Here is a 15,236-nt window from a genome sequence, read left to right as displayed (position 1 = left end):
AGGTGAGGGCCCTCGGAGTGTGGTGTCAGGAAAATAACCTCACACTCAACGTCAACAAAACTAAGGAGATGATTGTGGACTTCAGGAAACAGCAGAGGGAACACCCCCCTATCCACATCGATGGAACAGTAGTGGAGAGGGTAGCAAGTTTTAAGTTCCTCGGCATATACATCACAGACAAACTGAATTGGTCCACTCACACAGACAGCATCGTGAAGAAGGCGCAGCAGCGCCTCTTCAACCTCAGGAGGCTGAAGAAATTCGGCTTGTCACCAAAAGCACTCACAAACTTCTACAGATGCACAATCGAGAGCATCCTGGCGGACTGTATCACCGCCTGGTACGGCAACTGCTCCGCCCTCAACCGTAAGGCTCTCCAGAGGGTAGTGAGGTCTGCACAACGCATCACCGGGGGCAAACTACCTGCCCTCCAGGACACCTACACCACCCGATGTTACAGGAAGGCCATCAAGATCATCAAGGACATCAACCACCCGAGCCACTGCCTGTTCACCCCGCTATCATCCAGAAGGTGAGGTCAGTACAGGTGCATCAAAGCTGGGACCGAGAGACTGAAAAACAGCTTCTATCTCAAGGCCATCAGACTGTTAAACAGCCACCACTAACATTGAGTGGCTGCTGCCAACACACTGACACTGACTCAACTCCAGCCACTTTAATAATGGGAATTGATGGGAAATTATGTAAATATATCATTAGCCACTTTAAACAATGCTACCTTATATAATGTTACTTACCCTACATTATTCATCTCATATGTATACGTATATACTGTACTCTATATCATTGACTGCATTCTTATGTAATACATGTATCACTAGCCACTTTAACTATGCCACTTTGTTTACATACTCATCTCATATGTATATACTGTACTCGATACCATCTACTGTATCTTGCCTATGCTGCTCTGTACCATCACTCATTCATATATCCTTATGTACATATTCTTTATCCCCTTACACTGTGTATAAGACAGTAGTTTAGGAATTGTTAGTTAGATTACTTGTTGGTTATTACTGTATTGTCGGAACTAGAAGCACAAGCATTTCGCTACACTCGCATTAACATCTAAGTAGGCAAGTCAGTTAAGCACACATTCTTATTTTCAATGACGGCCTAGGAATGGTGGGTTAACTGCCTCGTTCAGGGGCAGAACGACAGATTTTCACCTGGTCAGCTCGGGGGAACCAATCTTGCAACCTTACAGTTAAATAGTCCAACGCTATAACCACCTGCCTCTCGTTTCACTCCACAAGGAGCCTACCTGTTAAGCGAATGCAGTAAGCCAAGGTAAGTTTCTAGCTAGCATTAAACTTATCTTATAAAAAACAATCAATCAATCATAATCACTAGTTAACTACACATGGTTGATGATATTACTAGTTTATCTAGCGTGTCCTTCTTTGCATATAATCTGACTGAGCATACAAGCATACAAGAATCTGACTGAGCGGTGGTAGGCAGCAGCAGGCTCATAAGCATTCATTCAAACAGCACTTTCGTGCATTTTGCCAGCAGCTCTTCGCTGTGCGTCAAGCATTACGCTGTTTATGACTTCAAGCCTATCAACTCCCGAGATGAGGCTGGTGTAACCGAAGTGAAATGGCTAGCTAGTTAGTGGGGTGCGCGCCAACGTACTCGCTCTGAGACTTGGAGTGGTTGTTCCCCTTGCTCTGCATGGGTAACACTGCTTTGAGGGTGGCTGTTGTCATTGTGTTCCTGGTTCGAGCCCAGGTAGGGGCGAGGAGAGGGACGGAAGCTATACTATTACACTGGCAATACTAAAGTGCCTATAAGAACATCCAATAGTCAAAGGTTAATGAAATACAAATGGTAATGAGGAAAATAGTCCTATAATAACTACAACCTAAAACTTCTTACCTGGGAATATTGAAGACTCATGTTAAAATGAACCACCAGCTTTCATATGTTCTCATGTTCTGAGCAAGGAACTTAAACATTAGCTTTCTTACATGGCACATATTGCACTTTTACTTTCTCCTCCAACACTTTGTTTTTCATTATTTAAACCAAATTGAACATGTTTCATTATTTATTTGAGGCTAAATTGATTTTATTGATGTATTATATTAAGTTAAACTAAATGTTCATTCAGTATTGTTGTAATTGTCATTATTACAAATAAATAAATAAAAATCGTCCGATTAATCGATATCGGCTTTTTTTTGCCCTCCAATAATCTGTATCGGTATCGGCATTGAAAAATCATATTCGGTTGACCTCTATCACCTTCACCTGGATAGACTTTCCAAAGAGGAAGTCCTTTATCCAGTTGTATGTTCTTCCTTCTACCCCCATAATATCAAGCTTGATTAGCAACCCCTCCTTCCACATTATATTACACTCCTTCTGCACATCAAAAAAAGACAGCCACAACAGTCTCCTTGTTCACCTGAGCCTTCCTGACCTCTGCTTCTAAGCAGAGCACTGGGCCGTGGTTCCCCTCCCCTTCCTGAACCCACTCTGATGTGGTGATACTAGCCCCCTGCTCTCCAGGAAGTTAGTTAGCCTCTCCATAATCATAGTTTCCATAATCTTCCATACATGTGATTTTAAAGCTATTGGCCCATAGCTTGTTGGCCTCGTGGGCCCTTCCCTGGCTTCCGGATTGGTACCACTACTGCTTCCTTCCAGCTGCCTGACAGTTTCCCCTCCTCCGACACTCTGTTGTACAACCCCAATACCTCATCCAGTGCCTCATCTCTAAAACGGGTCAACATGACGTAACACAACTCATCTTTCACAGCCTTTCCTATTGCCCTTTTCATTTCTTCCATGGTAAATGGTGCATTCAACTGATCATTTACATCCTCCCTATCCAGCACTCCAGGGTGCTCCTCTCTCGTTCTCTCTATCCCCCCGTCTGTCTCTCCTCTGACAGATTAGCCGAGCTATGCACTTGGACAAACACTTCGGCCATCATCTCTGTTACTGCCAAATCATCCCCACTCATCAACACTGGATAATCCCACTCCCTTCAGACCCCTCTCAGCCACATCTCCATCATTCTCTTTACAGGCTGTTTCACATATTCCTGTTCAATACCTTTGTCTAACATCCTGTAAGGAAGTCCTTGCTTTATGAAGGTGGCACATTCCTCCCCGTGCCCCTACATCTCTGTCCCTACGAATCACCACGGGCTCCCTAGTGAGCAGCGGTCTAAGGCAGTGCATCTCAGTGATAGAGGCGTCACTACAGACCCTGGTTCGATTCCAGGCTGTATCACAACTGGGTCTCCCAATCTCAACCATGATTCGGAGACCCAGCTTTGTTCGAGTTTGGCCGGGGTAGGCTGTCATTGTAAATAAGAATTTGTTCTTAACTGACTTGCCTAGCTAAATAAAGATTCAATAAAATAAATATCCCTGTATTATAAACTCCAAAGTCAGTTTGAGACATGTTTCCTGCACACAAATCACATCAGGCTTAGCTGGCATATCCTGCCCATTAGCCAACAGGCTTTGAGCGTTTAATTGTAGCATTAACACCATAACTAAGATACAATAATACATGACTCCAGCCTTGGCTGATTGAGGTCATCTCAAACCTCTTCCCATGTCAGCCCTGTCATACTCGGATGTCTCCCTTCCACTTCCACTATTAGTGGAATCCTCTCTGCTTTAGACACTACTTTAGCAGTGCTATTGATAGCTCCTGTCTTGAAAGTCACCAGCTTTCTCTTATCTATGTACACCACATCTCCACCCACCTGCCCCGTAGTCCCCGATCTAGATCCTCCTACCCATCTTTCCCTTGAACCTGTATTTCCCTGGACCTGGACCAACATCACTGCCTCAGCATATGACACCCTTTGCGCCACTCTCACTTGTTGCACCTCCACTGCCTGTTTTCATTGCCTCACACCCACCATATGCCACATTATGAGCACCCTCACAGCTGCAGCACTTCGATTATACACTTCCCATACTCATGCTCCCCTCCACACCTGGCACACCTCTTTTTCTCCTTACAGGCTGTGGCCACATGCTCAAACCTCTGTCAGTTATAACATCTTAACTGTTTTGGTACATAAACCCTCACATAATAAGTCATATATCCTATGGTTACTTTATTTGGCAGTATCCTGTCCTGGAAGTGTAACAGAATAGACAGGCTATCTAGCTTCACTCAATCCCAAGTTGTTTGCAATCTTTGAACATTCACTAGAGCTCCTCCTCTCAAGTTGTCGATTACCTCTTTAATGCTAACACTCAAAGGCACTCCTGTTATCACCCCTTTAATCATTCCACCTGCTCCACACCACCTTACACTTCTCTATATGCTTCACAATGAGATCTTGTTTCCCTATGCACCAATTCTTTACAGAACACCTACCAGCTCACATCTCTTAACACGTTAGCATTGAAATTTGGAGCTATTTAAAAAAAGACATATTGTCCCATGTACATTGTGTAATTGTAACTATACCTAATGGGTATTACAATTGGGTCACATGCAGCTGCACTCCAAATTGATGATTACTTGAGTGCTGCCAACTGTGGCCAGGATTGAAATAAACCCAACCCAAGGAAAATGATGCTACCCTTCAATCTATGAAATAAAATATTCTCGTAAATATCAGTTTTGGACAAGACTGACTTTATGACCAGAATGATCCTACTATTTACACTTTGTAATCAATTTGGACACTAAAATACATATTTTTGACTAATATCGATGCCACATAGGCTCACCCTAGTAAAACTGTGTAAAACTGCTTCTAAATATTTAAACTGCTCATAGTTTAGTTTATACTGAACTAAGAGCAGTTAGTATCATGTCCAGCAGAAAGCAGGAATCTCAGACCATAAAAGGGCATGTGTCTCATAGAGATGATGTCATCAGAACAGCCATGCGTTCTGGGTCTCCACTTAGAGAGAGAGAGGGAGAGGGAGAGAGAGAGAGAGAGAGAGAGAGAGAGAGAGAGAGAGAGAGAGAGAGAGAGCGAGAGAGAGAGAGAGAGAGGGGGGGGGATATTGTGTGTGTGGCCAAGGAAAAGGCAGGGTGTGTAAGAGTGAGAGAGGACAGAAGCAAAAGATTTGAGAAAGACTAGTTTACTAGAGGGAGAAGTGTGAGCAAGAAGAATAAAGGTTACAAAGAAAAATAGGAATACAGAAAGGGAGAGAGGGACAGAAACAAAGTCATAGCAGCTGCTTCAGAGGACTGAGCCAAAGGGAACAGGAGAGAATTTCTGCGCCATGGGCAAATCAGGTAAGAATACATGAGATTTAATTGTGTGTGTGTGTGTGTGTGTGTGTGTGTGTGTGTGTGTGTGTGTGTGTGTGTGTGTGTGTGTGTGTGTGTGTGTGTGTGTGTGTGTGTGTGTGTGTGTGTAATTACAAAAGAGGCTTAGCTCTCAGTTTTTGCCAATGGGCTGTTATCATGCAACAGGAAAAAGGGGTGGGTTTTAAAAAGCTGTACATCTTTATTTGACATGGTCTTGTAATGCCTATGCGCTAGGTCAGTTTCTTCTCGTCTGTGGTAAAGATGAAACCACTGTTGAGAGTATCAGAAATAGCTGTGCTAGTAGGGGAATTCCCTATTTGCAAGCTGTGTCTGGTTATGTGTGTGTGTGTGTGTGTTTTGATATCGATGACAGAACATTTTAGGGGCCAGTTTCCAGAACAACATTATCCTCCATTGAAAGTGGTATTTAGTTTAGGAATAAGCTAAATCTGGGTCAAGGATCCAGCCCCAAGGACTGCAACCACTGATCCTTCACAAGACCGTAACAGAATGTGTATTTCGCTACACCTGCAATAACATCTGCTAAATATGTGTATTTAGCTATTAAAATTGTGTGTGTGTGTGTGAATCGCCTCATTGTGTGAATGCCAGAGAGAATGGAGATGTGCGAGTAGGGCTGTGATTGGCACCAGGCTGGGGAGAGGGGGAGAGGGAGGATGTGTCCCCCATTCATTCATACCCTGGTTTTGTCTGTCTAGACTCAGTCAAGCCTGGGAACAGCCATATGCATGGGGCTTATTGGAGATTTACCACTAAGTTACTGTCTGATTATATGCAGCCTACCGTTTTATTGAGTTGTATTAATGATTTGAAAGTGTGATTGTATATTAGTGAAAACAAGGGAAACAATAGACGCCAGTTTGTTCATGGCATCTTGTTTTATGTGATTCTCTCAGCTTCTAAGCAGTTTTCGGGGGAGGTGTTGCGTAGTCATAACGAGTATCGTAGGAAGCACCAGGCGCCCCCTCTGAAGCTGAGCAGCAAGCTGAGTAGAGATGCCACTAGGTGGGTCACACACTCATTGGGCCCACCCCACACACACTTATCTATATCCTCCACCCACCACCAACTTTATAAGAAACATGGCCAACTACACCAAACCCTTACTTCCTTCCTTCCTTCCTTCCACTTCACCTAACCCCACCCAAATATCAGCTGTCTTTATCTAACTATTACCACAACTATCTCCACCCTGTAGGTATGCTGAGTCTCTGGCCAGCACACGGATCCTGAAGCACAGTGTTGAGTCCAGTAAGGGGAGCTGTGGCGAGAACCTGGCCTGGGCCTCCTATGACCAACCAGGTACACACACTCTAACCCGATGACTCCTAATGCTATGACCAAACATTTACATTGCCTGCATATGTTTAGTTGTGTAAATGGGGACAGATACATTATTCACTGTGTACAGTACAGATAGTAACATTAAAGAGAGTGATCCAGAGTCACTGTAGGGTTATGGTTTAGTTAGGTCTGAACTATAGACTATCCTGTTCAGTGGCGGACCAGGCAGGAACAACTGGGGTCCGTTTCCCTGCTCTGTGTTCGGAGTGTGTTTCAGCAACAAGACCATGACTCAGAGCACAACTATGTCTGTGCACTGACCTGACAGTCTGCTGTGATTCATTAACAGTCTCCTACTGATACAGTGCCTTGCGAAAGTATTCGGCCCCCTTGAACTTTGCGACCTTTTGCCACATTTCAGGCTTCAAACATAAAGATATAAAACTGTATTTTTTTGTGAAGAATCAACAACAAGTGGGACACAATCATGAAGTGGAATGACAGTTATTGGATATTTCAAACTTTTTTAACAAATCAAAAACTGAAAAATTGGGCGTGCAAAATTATTCAGCCCCTTTACTTTCAGTGCAGCAAACTCTCTCCAGAAGTTCAGTGAGGATCTCTGAATGATCCAATGTTGACCTAAATGACTAATGATGATAAATACAATCCACCTGTGTGTAATCAAGTCTCCGTATAAATGCACCTGCACTGTGATAGTCTCAGAGGTCCGTTAAAAGCGCAGAGAGCATCATGAAGAACAAGGAACACACCAGGCAGGTCCGAGATACTATTGTGAAGAAGTTTAAAGCCAGATTTGGATACAAAAAGATTTCCCAAGCTTTAAACATCCCAAGGAGCACTGTGCAAGCAATAATATTGAAATGGAAGGAGTATCAGACCACTGCAAATCTACCAAGACCTGGCCGTCCCTCTAAACTTTCAGCTCATACAAGGAGAAGACTGATCAGAGATGCAGCCAAGAGGCCCATGATCACTCTGGATGAACTGCAGAGATCTACAGCTGAGGTGGGAGACTCTGTCCATAGGACAACAATCAGTCGTATATTGCACAAATCTGGCCTTTATGGAAGAGTGGCAAGAAGAAAGCCATTTCTTAAAGATATCCATAAAAAGTGTTGTTTAAAGTTTGCCACAAGCCACCTGGGAGACACACCAAACATGTGGAAGAAGGTGCTCTGGTCAGATGAAACCAAAATTGAACTTTTTGGCAACAATGCAAAACGTTATGTTTGGCGTAAAAACAACACAGCTCATCACCCTGAACACACCATACCCACTGTCAAACATGGTGGTGGCAGCATCATGGTTTGGGCCTGCTTTTCTTCAGCAGGGACAGGGAAGATGGTTAAAATTGATGGGAAGATGGATGGAGCCAAATACAGGACCATTCTGGAAGAATGATGGAGTCTGCAAAAGACCTGAGACTGGGACGGAGATTTGTCTTCCAACAAGACAATGATCCAAATCATAAAGCAAAATCTACAATGGAATGGTTCAAAAATAAACATATCCAGGTGTTAGAATGGCCAAGTCAAAGTCCAGACCTGAATCCAATCGAGAATCTGTGGAAAGAACTGAAAACTGCTGTTCACAAATGCTCTCCATCCAACCTCACTGAGCTCGAGCTGTTTTGCAAGGAGGAATGAGAAAAAATTTCAGTCTCTCGATGTGCAAAACTGATAGAGACATACCCCAAGCGACTTAAAGCTGTAATCGCAGCAAAAGGTGGCGCTACAAAGTATTAACTTAAGGGGGCTGAATAATTTTGCACGCCCAATTTTTCAGTTTTTGATTTGTTAAAAAAGTTTGAAATATCCAATAAATGTCGTTCCACTTCATGATTGTGTCCCATTTGTTGTTGATTCTTCACAAAAAAAATACAGTTGTATATCTTTATGTTTGAAGCCTGAAATGTGGCAAAAGGTCGCAAAGTTCAAGGGGCCGAATACTTTCGCAAGGCACTGTACATACTATCACTGGGTCATGCTCAGTTCATCTCTCTCTGGACTTCTCCTCTGAAACTGGGGTTCTCAAACCTCTCCGTGTTCTTCTGACCCACCTAAATCGTTGGCAGCTTTTAGAGGGTTAGCACTGTTGCCTTGGAAAGCTGCCATCTTGGATAATATTTCCTTGCCACTGTCATCTCTGTGGATTTTGGCCTAAGTTGCTGTTAAACAATAGTGACAAAGGCAATAAACAAGTAAAATGTTATGTGATAACCTGTAACCTTTGTCTTCTCTGTGTATAGGGAAGGATGTGGCCGACCGCTGGTATGACGAGGTAAAACAATACAACTTCAACTGCCCCGGCTTCTCCTCTGGCACAGGTGAGACTCGCGCGCACACACACACACATACACACACACACTCTGACTCAGTGTAGTGCTGCATGCCACAGTGTTGTGTTCACCCAGGCTGGGTTCAGGTTGAACTGTGTGTCCTCTGTTCTCTGTTCTATAAACGTGACGTTGCCATTCTGTGACTGTGTAGAGCTGGGACTCAGCTCACAAACATGCATGGAACACTGCTGCCTGTGGGGAAATCACAGTTCTTTGTAGCATTCCCAGTCTTTTCTGTCATTCCTGTCCCCTTCCTGAAGCCTCCTGCTCAGTGACCGACCCTGCAGCGTCAGGATCACTCCTATCAACTCATGTGCTGCTGACAGATAAAGGAGGAGAGGAAAGACAGAGGGGGAGAGATGGGAGTGTGCAATAGAGGGGAAAGAGTATATATGGGGGGACGATAGAGGGGGGGGGGTGAATGTAGTGATCTGCAGCTGTAAATATTTAGAGGAGCAGTGCTGCAGATGGCTTCCTTCAGTGAAGGTGTTTAGCTTGTCTCTCTTTTCTCTCTCTAACCAGGTCATTTCACAGCAATGGTGTGGAAGGGCAGTAAGAAGCTGGGTGTGGGGAAGGCCAGTGTGTCAGATGGCTCGTCATTCGTGGTAGCCAGGTACTTTCCAGCAGGGAACATCACCAACCAGGGACACTTTGACAACAATGTCCTGCCACCCAAGGAATGAGGAACATATTGACCCATCACTCTCATCCCCCAGGAGCTGACCATCCAAAAGACATTGGCACTTTGACTTGACTTTATATACAGTGGCAAGAAAAAGTATGTGAACCCTTTGGAATTACCTGGATTTCTGCATAAATTGGTCATCAAATTTGATCTGATCTTTATCTAAGTCACAACAACAGACAAACAAAGTGTGGTAAATGAATAACACACAAAGAATTGTATTTTTCTTGTTTATATTGAATACATCATTTAAACATTCACAGTGTATGTTGAAAAAAGTATGTGAACTTCTAGGCTAATGTCTTCTCCAAAAGCTAATTGGAGTCAGTAGTCAGCTAACCTGGAGTCCAATCTATGAGACGAGATTGGAGATGTTGGTTAGAGCTGCCTTGCCCTATTAAAAACACACGCAAATTCGAGTTTGCTTCTCACAAGAAGCATTGCTTGATGTGAACCATGCCTCGAACAAAAGAGATGAAGAATTGTTGACTTGCATAAAGCTGTAAAGGGTTACAAAAGTATCTCTAAAATCCTTGATGTTTATCAGTCCACAGTAAGACAAATTGTCTATAAATGGAGAAAGTTCAGCACTGTTGCTACTCTCCCTAACATCTCTGTTACCGAGTCTATGATAGTAAAACACTAAACAAGAATGGTGTTAATTGGAGAACACCACAGAAGAAGCCACTGCTGTCCAGAAAAACATTGCTGCACATCTGAAGTTTGCAAAAGTGCACCTGGATGTTCCACAGCGCTACTGGCAAAATTTTCTGTGGACAGATGAAACTACAGTTGAGTTGTTTGGAAGGAGGACGCAACACTATGTGTGGAGAAAAAAAGGCACAGTACACCAACGTCAAAACCTCATCTCAACTGTAAAGTATGGTAGAGGGAGCTTCATGGTTTGGGGCTGCTTTGCTGCCTCAGGGCCTGGACAGCTTGCTATCACCGACGTAAAAATGAAGTCCTAAGTTTATCAATACATTTTGCATGAGAATGTTAGGCTATGTGTCCGCCAATTGAAGCTCAACAGAAGTTGGGTGACGCAACAGGACAACGACTCAAAACACAGATGTAAATCAACAACAGAATGGATTCAACAGAAGAAAATAAACCTTCTGGAGTGGCCCAGTCAGAGTCCTGACCTCAACCTGATTGAGATGCTGTGGCATGACCTCGAGAGCAGTTCACACCAGACATCCCAAGAATATTGTTGAAGTGAAACAGTTTTGTAAAAGGAATGGTCCAAATTTCCTCCTGACCGTTGTGCAGGTATGAACCGCAACTACAGAAAACGTTTGGTTGACGTCATTGCTGCCAAAGGAGGGTCAATCAGTTATTAAATCCAAGGGTTCTCATACTTTTTGCACCCTACACTGTGAATGTTTACACAGTGTGTTCAATAAAGACGTGAAAGTGTATAATTGTCTGCGTGTTATTAAGTTAAGCAGACTTTGTCTATTGTTGTGACCTAGATGAAGATCAGATCAAATTGTATGACCAATTTATGCAGAAATCCAGGTATTTCAATAGGGTTCACATACTTTTTCTTGCCAGTGTGTGTGTGTGTGTGTGTGTGTGTGTGTGTGTGTGTCTGTGTGTGTGTGTGTGTGTGTGTGTGTGTGTGTGTGTGTGTGTGTGTGTGTGTGTGTGTGTGTGTGTGTGTGTGTGTGTGTGTGTGTGTGTGTGTGTGTGTGTGTGTGTGTGTGTGTGTGTGTATAACAAAACCACTGTGACTAACAAATGCATAAAATGTATATTATTATGCACACCATTGACCAAACCCAGACCATGGCAGCTGTGCCTTCTGGAGGTGTACCGGCCACCCAACTGCATTTCGACCTACTCATTCCATCATTAGTGGGGATAGAGATTCACCTGTGATGTTGCTACAGTAATCTACTCACTTAGACATTTCCTGAATGCTTAAACCTTTGGTGACTGGATGGTATTTGTAAGGAAACAGTTGAGTTGAGAGAGCATAGTAAAATAATTTCTGTTGAATATATATATATATATATATACACATACACACCTACTCATTCAAGGGATTTTATTTATTTTTACTATTTTCTACATTGTAGAATATAGACATCATAACTATGAAATAACACATACGGAATCATGTAGTAAACCAAGAAAGTGATAATTAAACAAATCAAAATACATTTTAGATTCTTCAAAGTAGCCACCCTTTGCCTTGATGACACCTTTGCACTCTTGGCATTCTCTCAACCAGCTTCACCTGGAATACTTTTCCAACAGTCTTTTGGCTACTTTTCCTTCACTCTGTGGTTCAACTCATCCCAAACCATCTCAATTGGGTTGAGATTGGGTGATTGTGGAGGCCAGGTCATCTGACATGGCACTCATCACTCCCCTTCTTGGTCAAATAGCCCTTACACAGCCTGGAAGTGTGGTGAGTTATTGTCCTGTGGGGAAAAATGATAGTCCCACAAAGCGCAAACCAGATGGGATGGTGTATCACTGTAGATTGCTGTGGTAGCTATGCTAGTTAAGTGTGCCTTGAATTCTAAATAAATCACCGACAGTGTCACCAGCAAAGCACCATCACACCACCTCCTTCATGATTCACGGTGGGAACCATACATGCAGAGATAATCCGTTCACCTACTCTGCGTCTCAGAAAGACACGGCAGTTGGAACCAAAAATCTCAAATTTGGACTCATCAGACCAAAGGAAAGATTTCCACATTCTCATGTCCATTGCTAGTGTTTCTTGTCCCAACCAAGTCTCTTCTTCTTATTGGTGCCCTTTAGTAGTGGTTTCTTTGCAACAATTCGACCATGAAGTCCTGATTCACACAGTCTCCTCTGAACAGTTGATGTTGAGTTATGTCTGTTACTTGAACTCTGTGAAGCATTTATTTGGGCTGTGATTTCTGAGGCTGATAACTCTAATGAACTTATCCTCTGCAGCAGAGGTAACTCTGGGTCTCCCTTTCCTGTGGCGGTCCTCATGAGAGCCAGTTTCATCATAGCACTTGATGGTTTTTGCGACTGCACTTGAAGAAACTTTTAAAGTTCTTGAAATGTTCCTGATTGACTGACCTTCATGTCTTAAAGTAATGATGGACTGTTATTTCTCTTTGCTTATTTGAGCTGTTCTTGCCATAATATGGACTTGGTATTTTACCAAATAGAGCTATCTTCTGTATACCACCCTTAACTGAAAGAACGGAAAGAAATTCCACAAATTAACTTTTAAGAAGTCACACCTGTTAATTGAAATGCATTCCAGGTGACTACCTCATGAAGCTGTTTGAGAGAATGTTCAAAGCTGTAATCAAGGCAAATATCTCAAATGTAAAATATATTTAGATGTGTATAACACGTTTTTGGTTACTACATGATTCCATATGTGTTATTTCATAGTTTTGATGTCTTCACTATAATTCTACAATGTAAAATAGTAAAAATAAAGAAAAGCACTGGAATGAGTAGGTGTCCAAACTTTTGAATGGTACTGTGTTTATATATACACTAAAGGTTCAAAAGTTTGGGGTCACTTAGAAATGTCCTTGTTTTTGAAAGAAAAGCAAAGGTTCTGTCAATTTAAAATAACAAAATGTATCAGAAATACAGTGTAAACGGCTGATTGTTAATGGAATATCTGCATAGACGAACAGAGGCCCATTATCAGCAACCATGACTCCTGTGTTCCAATGGCAAATTGTGCAGAACAGTGCAAACTGGCTCTAACCAGAATAGAAAGAGGAGTGGGATACCTCGGTGCACAACTGAGCAAGAGGACAAGTACATTAGTGTGCCTAGTTTGAGAAACAGACGCCTCACAAGTCCTCAACTGGCAGCTTCATCAAATAGTACCCATGAAGGGAGTAGTACATAGCGTTGTACGAGATCTTCAGCTTCTTGGCAATTTCTCGCATGGAACAGCCTTCATTTCTCAGAACAAGAATAGACTGACGAGTTTCAGAAGAAAATTATTTTTTCTGGCCATTTTGAGCAAGTAATCGAACCCACAAATGCTGATGCTCCATATACTCAACTAGTCTAACGGACAGTTTTATTGCTTATTTAATCAGAACAACAGTTTTCAGCTGTGCTAACATAATTTCTTAATGTTATTCTAATGATCAATTAGCCTTTTAAAATCATAAACTTGGATTAGCTAACACAACGTGCCATTGGAACACAGGAGTGATGGTTGCTGATAATAGACCTCTGTACGCCTATGTAGATGTTCCCTTAAAAATCATCCGTTTCCACCTACAATAGTCATTTACAACTTTAACAATGTGTACACTGTATTGCTGATAAGCTTTATGTTATTTTAATGGACAAAAAAATGTGCTTTTCTTTCAAAAACAAGGAAATTTCTAAGTGACCCCAAACTTTTGAATGGTAGTGTATATACGTACGGTATATAAAATGTTTAACTCATTGTGGGCATGTTTTTGTGAGATTGATTTAAATTGACCTGTTTATGAACTGAACACTTGTTTGACTGTATGTTTTGTATTCTGTTTTGTATTTTAAGTTTGATATTTTAACCAGTTTTATGTAATAAATGTGACTGCTTGTAAAATGCCCCATTTTCACTATACAGTTGAATTCAGAAGTTTACATACACCTTAGCCAAATACATTTATATTTAGTTTTTCCACAATTCCTGACATTTAATCCTAGTAAAATGTCCCTGTCTTAGGTCAGTTAGGATCACTACTTTATTTTAGGAATGTGAAATGTCAGAATAACAGTAGAGAGAATGAATTATTTCAGCATTTATTTATTTCATCACATTCCCAGTGGTCAGAAGTTTACATAAACTCAGTTAGTATTTGGTAACGTTGCCTTTAAATTGTTTAACTTGGGTCAAACGTTTCAGGTAGCCTTCCACAAGCTTCCCACAATAAGTTGGGTGAATTTTGGCCCATTCCTCCTGACAGAATGGTGTAACTGAATCAGGTTTGTGGGCCTCCTTGCTCGCATATGCTTTTTCAGTTCTGCCCACACATTTTCTGTATGATTGAGGTCAGGGCTTTGTGGTGGCCACTCCAATACCTTGAAAAGTTGTCCTTAAGCCATTTTGCCACAACTTTGGAAGTATGCTTGTGGTCATCGTCCATTTGGAAGACCTATGCGACCAAGCTTTAACTTCCTGACTGATGCCTTGAGATGTTGCTTCAATATATCTACATAATTGTCCTACCTCATGATGTCATTTATTTTGTGAAGTGCACCAGTCCCTCCTGCAGCAACCCCCCCCCCCTTCAGCTTGTAAGCATCCCCCTTTTTCCTCCATTATGGCCAAACAGTTCTATTTTCGTTTCATTGGACCAGAGGACATTTCTCCAAAATGTACGACCTTTGTCCACATGTGCAGTTGCAAAACGTAGTCTGGATTTTTTATGGCGGTTTTGGAGCAGTGGCTTCTTCCTTGCTTGAGCGACCTTTCAGGTTATGTCGATATAGGACTCGTTTTATTGTGGGTAAAGATACATTTGTGCCTGTTTCCTCCAGCATCTTCACAGGGTCCTTTGCTGTTGTTCTGGGATTGATTTGCACTTTTCACACCAAAGTACATTCATCTCTAGGAGACAGAACGTGTCTCCTTCCTGAGCGGTATGA

The 15,236-nt window shown here is 42.3% G+C and overlaps 1 protein-coding gene across 1 annotated transcript; it reads left to right on the top strand.

The window, feature by feature from the left end:
* Window positions 1-5,005: 5,005 nt before the first annotated feature.
* On the top strand, window positions 5,006-14,196 carry LOC135522143 (Golgi-associated plant pathogenesis-related protein 1-like). The gene is made up of 5 exons (XM_064948144.1): window positions 5,006-5,256; window positions 6,189-6,297; window positions 6,491-6,594; window positions 8,849-8,926; window positions 9,461-14,196. Exons 1-5 carry the CDS (start codon window positions 5,244-5,246, stop codon window positions 9,619-9,621), a joined length of 465 nt encoding a protein of 154 aa, XP_064804216.1. The 5' UTR covers window positions 5,006-5,243; the 3' UTR covers window positions 9,622-14,196.
* The last annotated feature ends 1,040 nt before the right edge of the window (window positions 14,197-15,236 follow it).

The sequence above is a fragment of the Oncorhynchus masou genome, chromosome 30 (assembly GCF_036934945.1).
Source record: "Oncorhynchus masou masou isolate Uvic2021 chromosome 30, UVic_Omas_1.1, whole genome shotgun sequence".
In the NCBI taxonomy this organism is placed as follows: domain Eukaryota; kingdom Metazoa; phylum Chordata; class Actinopteri; order Salmoniformes; family Salmonidae; genus Oncorhynchus; species Oncorhynchus masou.
This window is presented reverse-complemented; position numbering and strand designations above follow the sequence as displayed.

Excerpts from the sequence above, each read along its gene's own strand:
- LOC135522143 (XM_064948144.1), top strand. Across the intron at positions 6,298-6,490 it reads CTGAGTAGAGATGCCACTAG|GTATGCTGAGTCTCTGGCCA; the intron begins GTGGGTCACACA and ends TCCACCCTGTAG. Across the intron at positions 8,927-9,460 it reads CGGCTTCTCCTCTGGCACAG|GTCATTTCACAGCAATGGTG; the intron begins GTGAGACTCGCG and ends CTCTCTAACCAG.